The sequence below is a fragment of the Macadamia integrifolia genome, chromosome 3 (genome assembly GCF_013358625.1).
Source record: "Macadamia integrifolia cultivar HAES 741 chromosome 3, SCU_Mint_v3, whole genome shotgun sequence".
Classification (NCBI taxonomy): Eukaryota; Viridiplantae; Streptophyta; class Magnoliopsida; order Proteales; family Proteaceae; genus Macadamia; species Macadamia integrifolia.
Genome location: NC_056559.1, coordinates 6,939,619 through 6,951,317, shown reverse-complemented (window position 1 = coordinate 6,951,317; position 11,699 = coordinate 6,939,619). Strand labels below are relative to the sequence as shown.

General features: G+C 38.5%; 2 protein-coding genes across 4 annotated transcripts in view; one reads left to right on the top strand and one right to left on the bottom strand.

The window, feature by feature from the left end:
• Nucleotides 1-6: 6 nt before the first annotated feature.
• Nucleotides 7-11,699, bottom strand: part of LOC122073664 (PRA1 family protein G2) — a 33,052-nt gene continuing 21,359 nt past the window's right edge. The window contains exons 2-3 of the mRNA XM_042638292.1: nt 9,162-9,187; nt 7-759 (exon numbers count right to left, since the gene is read on the bottom strand). Of these exons, the coding sequence (XP_042494226.1) occupies nt 83-759; nt 9,162-9,187 (703 nt within the window). The 3' untranslated portion in view covers nt 7-82. The remainder of the gene's footprint in view (nt 760-9,161; nt 9,188-11,699) is intronic.
• Nucleotides 4,447-11,134, top strand: LOC122073662. 3 transcript variants are annotated; one of them, XM_042638287.1, is made up of 8 exons: nt 4,448-5,230; nt 7,739-7,903; nt 8,138-8,236; nt 8,398-8,499; nt 8,612-8,731; nt 9,012-9,152; nt 9,309-9,653; nt 10,780-11,134. In XM_042638287.1, the coding sequence occupies exons 1-8, from the start codon at nt 4,628-4,630 to the stop codon at nt 10,975-10,977; spliced, it is 1,773 nt and encodes a 590-aa protein (XP_042494221.1). In that variant the 5' UTR covers nt 4,448-4,627; the 3' UTR covers nt 10,978-11,134. The 3 variants fall into 3 exon arrangements, with proteins under 3 accessions (XP_042494222.1, XP_042494224.1, XP_042494221.1); XM_042638288.1 differs by lacking the exon at nt 7,739-7,903 and having other exon boundaries at nt 4,447-5,230; XM_042638290.1 differs by lacking the exons at nt 7,739-7,903; nt 8,138-8,236 and having other exon boundaries at nt 4,447-5,230.

The window sequence follows — 11,699 nt, the reverse complement described above, 5'->3', positions numbered from 1 at the left end:
AAAAAAAAAGAAAAAGAAAACAAAGAAAGAAGCAATGAATTTGCATTGGCATTCCTCCTCGCGAGCCATGAAGTCGAGATCATTAGATCTTGAATTGATTTCTATCTCGTCTGATCACGTTATCCCTGGAACTGGAAGATCCGATCAAACCCGTGGACGCGGCTTCAGTCTCATCCATGAATAAACCATCAGAATTCCTGAAGACCCCGTGAATGGCCGATAGGAGTAGCCCAATGCAAAGACTGACGATTAGATTCTGGAGGACTCCCGTGAACAAAACAGCAGAGAGTGATAGCAAGATGAGAGCCAATAGGACCATGCGATCGCTCAGGTGGTAACCCCACAAAATGAGCGGATCTTCGCGGAAGACGGAGAAGATCAACCAGAGGCCGAAGACCGCAAGGACGATGAGCAGGTAGAAAGGTTTGGGCAAGAGGGAGAGGGCTGAACAGGCGAAGAGGAGGATGGCATAATTCAATCGGAAATAGTTTCCATTCTTCCGAAGTCGATCGACGGCAGTTGATAAGGAGTCCGGCCTGTCGAAAACACCCACCTCAACAAATTCCTGCCAGGGGCGGCAGCGAGAAAGGAAAGTTGATAGGTTGAAAACTGATCGAGATATGACGTCTTCGCCGGGGATTGGGATGGTTGTGTACCTTTCGACGTTGGGACCGGAGGAACTTGATGATGTCTTGCTTGCTTGATGACTTCGATCTTGAGATTGCATTTTGCCTCGCCCTCTCTCTCTCTCTCTCTCTCGTTTGAGTCGTTTCTGTTTACCGGTTCTTGCTTTGGCGTGGTTCGTCCCCACTCTCTAATTTATTGAGCAATAAGAATACTTGCAATAAGATGGGAAATGGCAGAAGCCGTCAAGCAGGGTTTGAAAAATCAGATTGGGTCGGCCGGGCCCAATCTTTATCGAGTCTTATTCTTGACAACAGTTTACTTTCAGTAATAAAAATACTTCATCAGAGACTGTCAACATCTCAAGTTGCGATGGTCACAATAAGGGGACTTACTACTAATGAGACATTCCACCTTATATACACTTTGAGATGAACCATGGGGGTGGTGGGTGTCCATGATTTTCTTTCGAAATAACTAGGTGGGGGTGGGCAAGTACTATTATAGAGAAATGCTCTCACATACTTTTTCTGCTCCAACTTTAATTGGATGTGAGTTTTAATTAGGAACCCACATGGAGAAGGAAGCGAATTTAGGCTGTGTTTGGTAGCCAAGAGAAGAGAATAAAAAAAAAAGTACATTTTTTATACTTTTTTTCTTGGGTTAAGAATTTTTCTTTGCACTTGGTATGTCTTCACCAAAGAGAAAATTTCTCTTTTCAAATTCGAAATTGAAATTTTCTTTTGTTTCCCCCAAAAATTTTCTTGCCAAAAACAAAAGAAAACATGAGAAAATATGAAAATTTAATAAGACAAAAAATAAATGATTACACAATGATTTCCTATGTGTCTATCTCTCTCTTAAAATAAAAAAAAAAAAAATTTCTTTTCTTCTCTTGATAACCAAACATACATACTCTTTTTGTTTTCTCACCATTTATTGTCTTTTTTTTTTTTCTTTTCTTTTCTTTTCTTTTCTTTTCTAGGTTCTTTTTTATTTTCTTTTCTTCTCTTGGCTACCAAACATAGCCTAAGTGATTCCCATATTGGTTGTTGGAATATTATCTAGTGACATGTTTTTGTGATTACTAAGATGTGTGTGGTGGTCAAAATTCACGGTGACGATTTTTCCAACCATCAAAGCATCAAGCACCACATATGTCAAGCAAAGTCAAATAGGTCATTGAGCAAGAGCATAATCATCACATCTCCAACATCAGCCAAATGTAAGATCATAAGCTTTGAAGATCATCAAACAAGTTCAAGTGACATAAATTAAAGCCAAAGGTCCAAGTGCTCTAATTAGCTTCAAAAGGAATAAGACTTTGAAGAACCAATCAACTATTTTTTTCCCTTACGATAACTCTCTATCATGATGCATGTAATTTAATCCATCCGTGGGCTGTCTAAATGTTTGGGGTAAATTAGAGATTATATAGATAGACGCACGGTCTCAGATTTGATTCTTTATCTGTGTATCTACAATTTAAATGAAGATTGTAACAGATACTTAATCTTTAAAAATGACAAAGTGGGACTCTGAATAGCCAATCAACATTTTTTTTAAGGATTTATTTCTACAAAGAGCATAGAATCGTTGACCTATTAGCTGGACAAGTTTTGATGGGCAATTTACATGATATTAATGATGGAAGCCGACTCATCTTCTTACAGAAATGCCAAAAAAAAAAATATCAAAATGAAGCATTCGGGCATTTAGTAAGACCTCGGGGTCAACCGCTAAATTTGGGGATTAACCTCCGCGGTCGACCTCTAGCCAATGGACAAAGGTCGTAGACTCCTATGTAGCTAGATTTTTGGGCTTTCAAAGGCTTAGGGTCGGCCACCAGAGCTCTAACTTTTTTTTTTTTAATATATAAAATTGTGGTCTTGCTATTTAAAGGGGAGCTCTTCGCGTTGTGCCACCCCCAACCTGAGACCAATTATTTGTAAAAAGGACTTGGTATTTTTGGGTTATTAGAATCGTGGGAACTGTACCCAAAAAAAAAAAAAAAAGAATTGTGGGAACTATCTGTGAATTGGCTTGACTGACCACCCTATTGCGAGGGTTTTTTTTTAATTATTATTTTCTTGAATTTAACATTTGCCCACTAAGAGGCTTGAAATGGAGTTGCAAAACTCAAAACAACTTGTGAGAGATATAAAAGGTTTGATCCACCGAGAAAGATCAAATTGAAAGTTGTGAACTTAGCAAAACTATAGGTTTGTTGTGAGCCCATGGAAACAATAGTGCAAAGCTTTGATTGGAACCATGGAAAGACCAATGGGGTTGGTAGCTTAGTGGTGAAATTATCCTTAATCCATCATTGTTCGAGTCGATTAGTTGTGGATTCGAATCTTGGCATGCCTACCATCACCTATTGGGGGTTTGTCCTGGGGTCTATGATCACTACCATGGAGCATCCTTTTTTTTCTTATAAAAAAAAAAAATTGAACCATGAAAAGACTAATACTTGATAGTGGAAATCCAAGAGTGATGAGATCTTGGGACTGAATTTGGGTCAAGAGGATTAAACCACTATATATAGTGTCTTTTCATTGTGTGCCTCTTGATCATTCATTTGTTTCGATCGATTAGGCTCAATTGCATGTGAAGGACATGTGGCATCATTCTAACAATTAAAAACAAAACAGCCTTTAGTGTAGAGGGAGAGTGGGGATGAAGGGATAGCAGAACCAGAGCAAGAGAGAGTTGCAAGAGAGAGTTTTACTGTTCAATTGAATCAAAAGGATCTAGCAAAGTTGGTAGTGTTCCAAGAGGCAGCTACGAGTAAACACTTCATTTTATCACCCTGAAGGTGTATGTGCATGATGCTAAAGAATAGGTGCTTTAGAATAGTGGGAGAAGGCCAATTTATAACCTAAGAGACTCCATGTAATCTCAAAGATATTTGAAATCTTCATAACAAAATGACCAAATACTCTTGGGGTTGACCTGGTTTTTAAACACAACTAAATGACCTTAAATTCAATTCAAAATCTCAAATAAAAAGACTATTAAAATCCTTATACCAAAAGACAGTTTGAAAAAAAAAAGGTTTATACGAACATTATTCAAAAAATATTCTAGTTTGAATTGTGGGACCCCACCTTCAAAATTTCGATCCTTGCAGCATGGGGATCTTCTCTCTCTCTTTAAATTAAATAATAAATGGGAAAGAAAACATTACCACAACTTGCACAACCATTGCACCAACACACGAATTAATAAGAAATTGTGCGAAGACATCTTTAATGCATGGAATAGGGACAACATAGTCTTTTTGCATATGCCTGTACCTAGGCATAGTCAAATGCAAACATTTAGTTTCTTTTTCCTGAGCAACATTGGAATTTTGAAAACTATTAAACAAAAATGAATAGATCAAGATTAGACCTTGGGTATTTGTGGACATAAAAGGGAGAGAGAGAGAGAGAGTAGTTTGGACCATTAGTCAATAGGGGCATTTTTATTCAATTTGCATTGTGCAAGAATACACCAAGCAGGCTAGCAGGGAATCCCTTTCAAATTTTTTTTTTTTTTTTTTTTTTTTTTTTTATGGTTTCATTTTTTAAGCATGAGAATAAAAGATTAAAGGAAAGACTGAAGGGTAGATTTGACCCAAAGCGTGGCCACAATAATCCAATCTTTGGTCCTTTAGGTAAGGTAAGGCAAGGCAAGGCAAGGCAAGGCACCTTCTTTCAAGTTGAAGTAGTAGTAGTTAGTTGTTATTGCCACTGGCCCACTGCTTCTCAGACTCGACAGTCAGCCCCGTTCCCGACTCATGTAGTCTTGTGACGTATGACGTGTCTCTACAAATTTTGAAACCAACAACTGAGGCCTGAGCTATTCAATATCTCATATTTACAGACTTCCTTCCGTGTCGTCTTGTTCGCCTACAATCTCTCTCGCTACGGAAATTTGAAATGGATCAACTTTAAACCCTAGATTTCAGAATTCTCCATTTTTTTCTCTTTATTCTTCTTCTTCTTCTCATCCGGGGATGGCGACTTCATCGTTTAAATCCACCACGAAGCGCTCTCCGATTGGAGGTACTGTATCCAATGTGGATGATGCAGCAGCTTCTTCCAATCACAACGCCACTCATCATCGCCGCTCTAGGAGCCTCAGTACATTTTCGGGGCGGTCGCATGCACTGGAATCGGACGAGCTTCCGGCAGCTACACCGAGGAGAAGATTCGTGAACACCGTCAGGGGTTCAGGCTTCCCTGAAGTAATCAGCCTTGACGATATTGCCAACGACTTCTTCCCTCTCAACCTCAAGGACAGGGACCTGGACCTCGACCTGAACCCGGACACGGATGTCCTCAGAGAAAGCGAAAGAGGCCGATCACGGTCGTCATCAGCCCGCCGCACTTCCGCCATTGGCGCCACTTGCTCGTCTGCAACTACTAGTGGTTCGAAAGGTGTATCTCACTCTCAGGAGCAGAGGCGCGGAAGGTCAGTTTCCAGGCAACACGGCCGACTAGGTGACCCTGCCGCCAACGCTTCCGCTTCCACTGTCAAAGCTCTTGCCGACAGTTGTTCTAATTCCAGGAGGAGACGCTCCCTCTCTGTCGCACGGTGTCAGTTCAGTGATTCGGAGGTACGTCTACTGTCTTTTTTATTTAGTTATTCTTCTTTTTCCCAAACTAGTTTTCGATTCATTTCGTTTCGTGGAGTTTGGTTTTTCTCGTTGTTCGATAGTGGGATATCTAATTCTTCGCGATTTACATGTGTAAGACATAACAACACTCGTCCCTACTAACAGTCTGAATTTGTTGGAACCTGAGGTAAACTTATATTGGGAGAGAATTACGTGCTTTCAAATGATTTGGTAAATCTCTGATTATTCGGCTGCAAAAGAGAGAGACACCATTTCAAATCAATAGAAACCACTTGGATACATAATTAAATTTGTTTTATTTATCGATTCATTCCAAGTACAGTTGTTTTATTAATCCGATTCATACCAATAAGAGAAATGATATATTAATTATGAAAATCAAACGACATTTAGGAGGAATAGATTTCTTATAATGCATATGCTAAAATTGCTCTTCAGTGAGAAGATTAATGAATCTAACCTTGCAATTTATTGAGGTGACTTGTACCACTGTAACCCAATTGATGTATTGGAAGCATATTTTGTCAAGAAATTGTGATTTCATTGGCTAAAATTCAGCATCAAACCACAAGGTTTTAAGAACAAAAGAGAAGTTTTCAGAATTTGAGATTTGCCTAATTTAGAAATGTGGTTCTAAGAAATGGACAAACAATGTCTTCACCAAGAAAACCAATCATTCTTGATTATATCTTTTAGATTCCCTGCTGATTGATCCAAATTATTTACTCGTGGTATGCATATCAAGTGGAAAGCGGAGGGTTTTGTTGGAAAAAGGACTGTGTCTGCTGATTTTGGGAGGTTTTGTCAGATTAGCTGGTGCCATAAAATCTTTGCCCAAACTCTTTTAACTTTGAAGCTTCAGTTTTTCATCTTATGCCTCAGCCTCTATGTTTTTTATGAATGTGGGACAGCCAGACAAGATCTCTGCCATATTGGTTGGGGAAAGGCTCTGTCGAGTGAGTTCAATGGAAGCTAGCTTTCTATCTTCTCATTTACATTTTTCCCATTTTTTCCGTACACCCATGCAAACATTCTTTGAGGAAGTTCTTAGAAAAGAAATATTTTGACATGCATAATAGAGTATCCTAGCTTATGCATATATTATGATGCTCTAGATGTGGAGACCGTGGTTGTGGGTTGCTGCGCTAGTCTCTTCGAGGATTAGTTGAGGTGCGCGTAAGCTAGCCCAGACACCTTGGTTAACAAAAAAAAAATGATGCTCTAGATGTTCAAATTGTCATGGCAGTTCCAACTCAAGACACTCTTTCTAGTTTGTTTCTACTTTCTACAATATAAGGTGTTGCTTAGGACAAATTGATGAGCTTTACCTTGTCTTGACCTCATTGCAATGTGATATGCTATAATAAATTTTTGTCATTTTTAAGGTGAATGGCCCTCTCCAATGTGTCTATACTCTATACATCGACAATACGCCATATACACCAACACGTTCTTGATGAAATCTTATTTAATTTCCACAACACTAATCAATATCCCAAGGGCATTTTGTTCATTTTCAGTCTTGTTAAAGGGTATGTAAGTCAGCGAACCATTCCATACAAGACGACTTATAGGGTTTGTCCTTTCCAATTGTCTTAGGTCCAATTACAAGTGTGCAATACTCTTATGCTATCCAATTCGAGGTATTAGCATATTTCCAAGTCCTATAGCACTCTGTCCCAGCACTCTGCCCTACATGTGCTCAACATGCATGTTCAGGAAGGTTGAGATGGGGGTTGACCATATCAGTCATTCTTTAGATGGTGCCTCCCAAAAACTGTTAAAGAACGGATGCTTAATTGATAGATAGATTACATGGATGCGTGTCATTCCTTGTGTTACTGTAAGATGAAGCCACAATATGGATTTTTTTTTTTTTTTGGGGGGTGTGGGGTAGTATCAGTGTTTTGAAAAATGGATTTTAATTCAGCATCCTGGATGTTGCAAGGTGTTTTGGACAGAAACAGGTGAAAAGCTAACCATTATAAATACATTAACTTATGTCTTTTTTTGTATCTGCATTGCGCTTTCTGGATATTGGCATTACATATAAGAAAAGAAAAAACCACCCACTGACCTAAATAGCCAGATGTCTCCTATAGTCAGATCTTATCAATAACTCTGGGTCATAAAGAAAGAATAAATGGGTGTAGAGAACAAAAAAGAGGAGCTATTTACCCACTTGGGTCTTTGGTGAGTCCAGGTTTTGAAGACGTAAAATTGTGGGAAGTCGTTGGGCACTTTGGGTTTTGATATATGGTAACAAAAAGCAGTGGACCTCTCCTTAATTCCTGTCCTGACCGACTGTATAGACAAGTAAAAGTTAGGGATGTCTGGACTCAGTGACCAGCACCCAAGCATTTCGGATGCCGCCCTGGACGTCCTTTAAAACACTAGATAGTATTATTTACATGTACAGCTTCCTCATCATTTTCTTGCGTAATGGGAAAAAAATAAATGTATTTTTTCTTTCATTTATATTGGCAGAGTGACATGGATCATTCCCGTACATCTAGCAGCAAGGCTAACCTAAAGAATTTCACTACTGGAAATTACCAGAGATCATCACATCAGCGACCAGATCCTGACCATCAGCATATGAAAAGATCTCTTAGTCAAAAAGATCTATTGAAGTTATACAATGGCTACTCAGTAAGAAATTTTCATCTTTTAGAGCTAAACAAGGCATGATGCCATGATCGCTCTCTTTTTCATATTATTTGGTTGATGACAAGAAATAGAGGATGTTGGGACAAAGAGGAACTGAAGAATATCCTGGTTTAATAAGTGTGTTGTACTCCTTATTGTACACTTGTATCATATATGTTTGGAGGCTTTATCTCTGGAAAGAAACAAACTTAAAACGATATTTTTGGGACCTTTCAGAGCCAGTCTTCTGCATTAACTGATGATGAAGCACGGAATGCTTGTCCTGGTAAATATGGAACTGAGAGGACAGTACAAGCAGTTTATGCACAGAGAAAGGTTGCTCTCTATGTAATAGACTTGTTTAATTTAAATGAGCACTATATTGTACTGGATCATATGATGGCATTGTTAGTTTGTTGAAAATTAACTTTTGACTTCATTTGAAAGTTCTAAAAGAGTCTCTTTCTTGCTTTTTTCACTTTCCCTTACACTTCCAGATAGAACACCCTACTGCGGATGGAGAAGGAACTGCATTGTATGAAGCCATGCGAAAAGAACTCAGGCATGCTGTTGAAGAAATCAGAACTGAACTTGAACAGGTATTTGGTGGTTCTGTCTTTTCACAAACCTGCTTTCCTATGGAATCTATCCTGGACTAGTTAAAAATTGCTCATTTGCTGAAGCTTATGGTGTCCTGATATACTTCTGCAGACCATGGTGAAAACAAGACCCACTGTTTTAGTGGATGGTGATTGCCTACAATCAAGCAATTCAGATGTTCTTCAGGCTGTTGCTATAATCAGAAAGAATTACACGTCAAAGTTGGAACAGGTACTAATTGCCGACCATAATTAACTTAGTGCAATATGGCAATTTTCATCGAGAGCAATCAACAAACAAAAGAAAAACGGTTCATTTATCTTTCTGGGACCAGTCGTTTCTGATCTATTACATTCTTTTGGCTGTCCCCAAATAATTGGGCTCAACTTCATGGAAGTTTCAAAAGAAGGATGTGGTAATCTGATAGGTTATTTGGGCCTCTCTTTTAGATATTTGATCAACTTTTCCTTTATTGCTCCAATGTTGATAGATGTGAACTTAAATTTTTCAGTCAGAAAAGCGTAAACAGGATTTATTAGCTGAGATAGTGGTTGAAGAACAACGTGGTCGTGAGCTTTCTAAAATTGTTAGGGAATTGCTTCCTGATCCAGAGAAGGCTGCTTGTATAGAGAAGCCTTCATGTGCTAGAAAGGTACACTGCTCTCTCTCTCTCTCTCTCTCTCGCTCACATTATTGTCAAGTCCTGTATAGTATATGTCTACATTCAGTGGTCCTGCAATAAAAGAGCTGTAGTGGGTCCTTCCCTAACCCCCCCTTTTCTTTAAAACACTTTTCATAATTTAATCAGGGGAGCAATGATAGAAGTAGGATGTCCAAGTGCTTGACTGAAGAGGCAGAGAAGTATTTTGAAGACTTTATTTCAAATGTTGAAGATACAGATATCTCGTCATTCGATGGAGAAAGGAGTGATGCAAGTTCAACATTAGGAGGAACAAGACCAAGGGACTACATGATCCATTGTGGGGAAACGGAAACTTACGGTATTTCAACAGGATCGTCTCTTCCTGTTGAAATGGATGGAGTTCTTCTTCCTTGGTTGAGGTGGGAGGCTAGTAATGATCACTCTCCTCCATTATGCAAGAGCAGGGAGGAAGCAACAACAGGGAAAAGTAACATTCATGATGCACCTCTGGTAATTCTCGAGTTTCTTACATTATTATTTTATAAACAATCTAAGAGTATTCCATCTTCAAGTTGTTGGCTGAGATTTGAGGTTATTTGCATAAACATGTCATTGATTTGCATGTTTTATGGTCTGATTCTGAGAGTTAGTGCCATTTATAAATGAATTAGTAGTGTTTTAATATTTATATTTTAATGTAGGAAAATGAGTGAGGGCAGGTGATACTGAGGGTCCAACTGTCAAATTAGAATCTGACTGATGGTGTTGCATGCATGTATTTGCACAAATGCCACTCAAGTTCTTGTGCAATTGTTCAAACCATCCAATTATATTCTAAATAACTACCCTTTGAACAAAATAGCAATTGCTATGACAACTTTGAAAGTATTTTTCAGCTTGCTAGACAGCAATAAAGTATTTTCCTCATGGGAAGTGTCTCAGTAACAATCCGGGCAGGTGCTATTGACCGTTTCATTTGTTGGATAGGAATTTATGAGGGCATTTCATTTATGCGTAGGGAGACTGGATTGAGCTGAGTTTGAATCTGAGAATACAGAATGTTATAGCACTGTAGCCATGTCCATTTTATATCATTTCCCTTTCTTCATTCACAGTTCTTAATTTCTCATTAACTTCTATGCAAAATCAAATATGTGCTCGAGTATCTAAATGCGATTCTCAACTACTAAACCTCTTGAAGGTGAATAACTATGCATTAGATTGTACAGGGACTCTATTTATTGTCCTGATGAACTCATCAAGGAAGAAAGGCATGTTTATGGCTCGCAGTTTGTGGAAACCTTGGACATGAAAGATGGAGGAAAGAGATAACAGAACAGTTACCTGGGGACTTTTAATGATATTCTACCTCTACCTGGCCAAAGAATTAACATAGATCCTTAGATTTTAATGTGTACAACACCTTTCCATATGTCTACAAGCTCCTTTATGGTTGTCTTGCAACAAAACTAATAGTGTGGTTTCCATCTTTTTGGATCCTGCTAACAAGTATTTGATTTAACTAATAATAAAAGGTTTCTCATGCTCAGTGTTGCACCAGATATGTTCTCTATATTCTGCGTATGATATTAATGAAACTAGTAGATATTCATCTCTTCACGAACTCATGTTTCAGGAAGTCAGCAGCAGAGGATTTAGGGTACCTGGAAGCTACCTGGGCCACTCTGCTAATTATGGACCAAGTGGATCGTGGTTTGATAGAGATGAGTACCCTCACTTTGCTGACAATGAAGATGTCCTCTTTGAATGTTGGAGGCAACGACGGAGAATAAATTCAGGTGGGCTCATTCTGTGCAGTAGCACTTTTCTTTAGTTCCAACCATTTCATGCTCTCTATTTGAAGTGGTGAAATTTCATCCTTTGTATAAAGCTTAGCCGTTAGACTTTGATTTTACAAGCAGGAACTCGAATAGAATTTACTCTTGTGGCACGCTATGATTTTTTCATTATGCATGCATTCAAATGTGTCACCTGCATCTTGGGAAACAGTCTGAGCTTAAAAGTCGCTATAAAAAGGTTTAATTTCTGCTAGAATGAAACACAATTGCAACTTGGGCTTAGTTTGGTTGCCAATAAATGAATAGTAAAGAATAGAAAAAATTCAAAAAAAAAAAAAAAAAAAAGAATTTGAGGAGAGACAAATCAATCATTGCATCATAATGACATACATGATTGAAACGGAAAGGAGAATTCATATCTTGAGACTGCGACATGATTATTTTATCCCTAGTGTGAAAAGCATACGTGGTAAATATCTGATTGAACGTATCATAGAAATTGTGTCAACTAGCGAAGGTATATGGGTAAAACTAGATCATAGAGGATAACCTAGTAACTAGTGGCATTCCACGTACTTGGTGAAGTTTGATTGTGGTTGGAACGGATCATCCCTACTCTCCAAAGCAGTAGTTTATCGAGTTTGGCACTGGCCGATGTTCAAAGAGCACCCCTCACTGAAAAACAAGGGAAAATAGCACTTGTGGACTCTCTCTCTCTCTCCCTCTCTCTAGCCGGTTTAATATGTTGATAATCTAC

Bases quoted from the DNA above. Each gene is read 5' to 3' on its own strand.
- LOC122073662 (XM_042638287.1), top strand. From the start codon at position 4,628: ATGGCGACTTCATCGTTTAAATCCACCACGAAGCGCTCTCCGATTGGA. The intron at 7,904-8,137 runs GTAAGAAATTTT...GGGACCTTTCAG, and splicing joins AGTTATACAATGGCTACTCA to AGCCAGTCTTCTGCATTAAC. The intron at 8,732-9,011 runs GTACTAATTGCC...TAAATTTTTCAG, and splicing joins ACACGTCAAAGTTGGAACAG to TCAGAAAAGCGTAAACAGGA.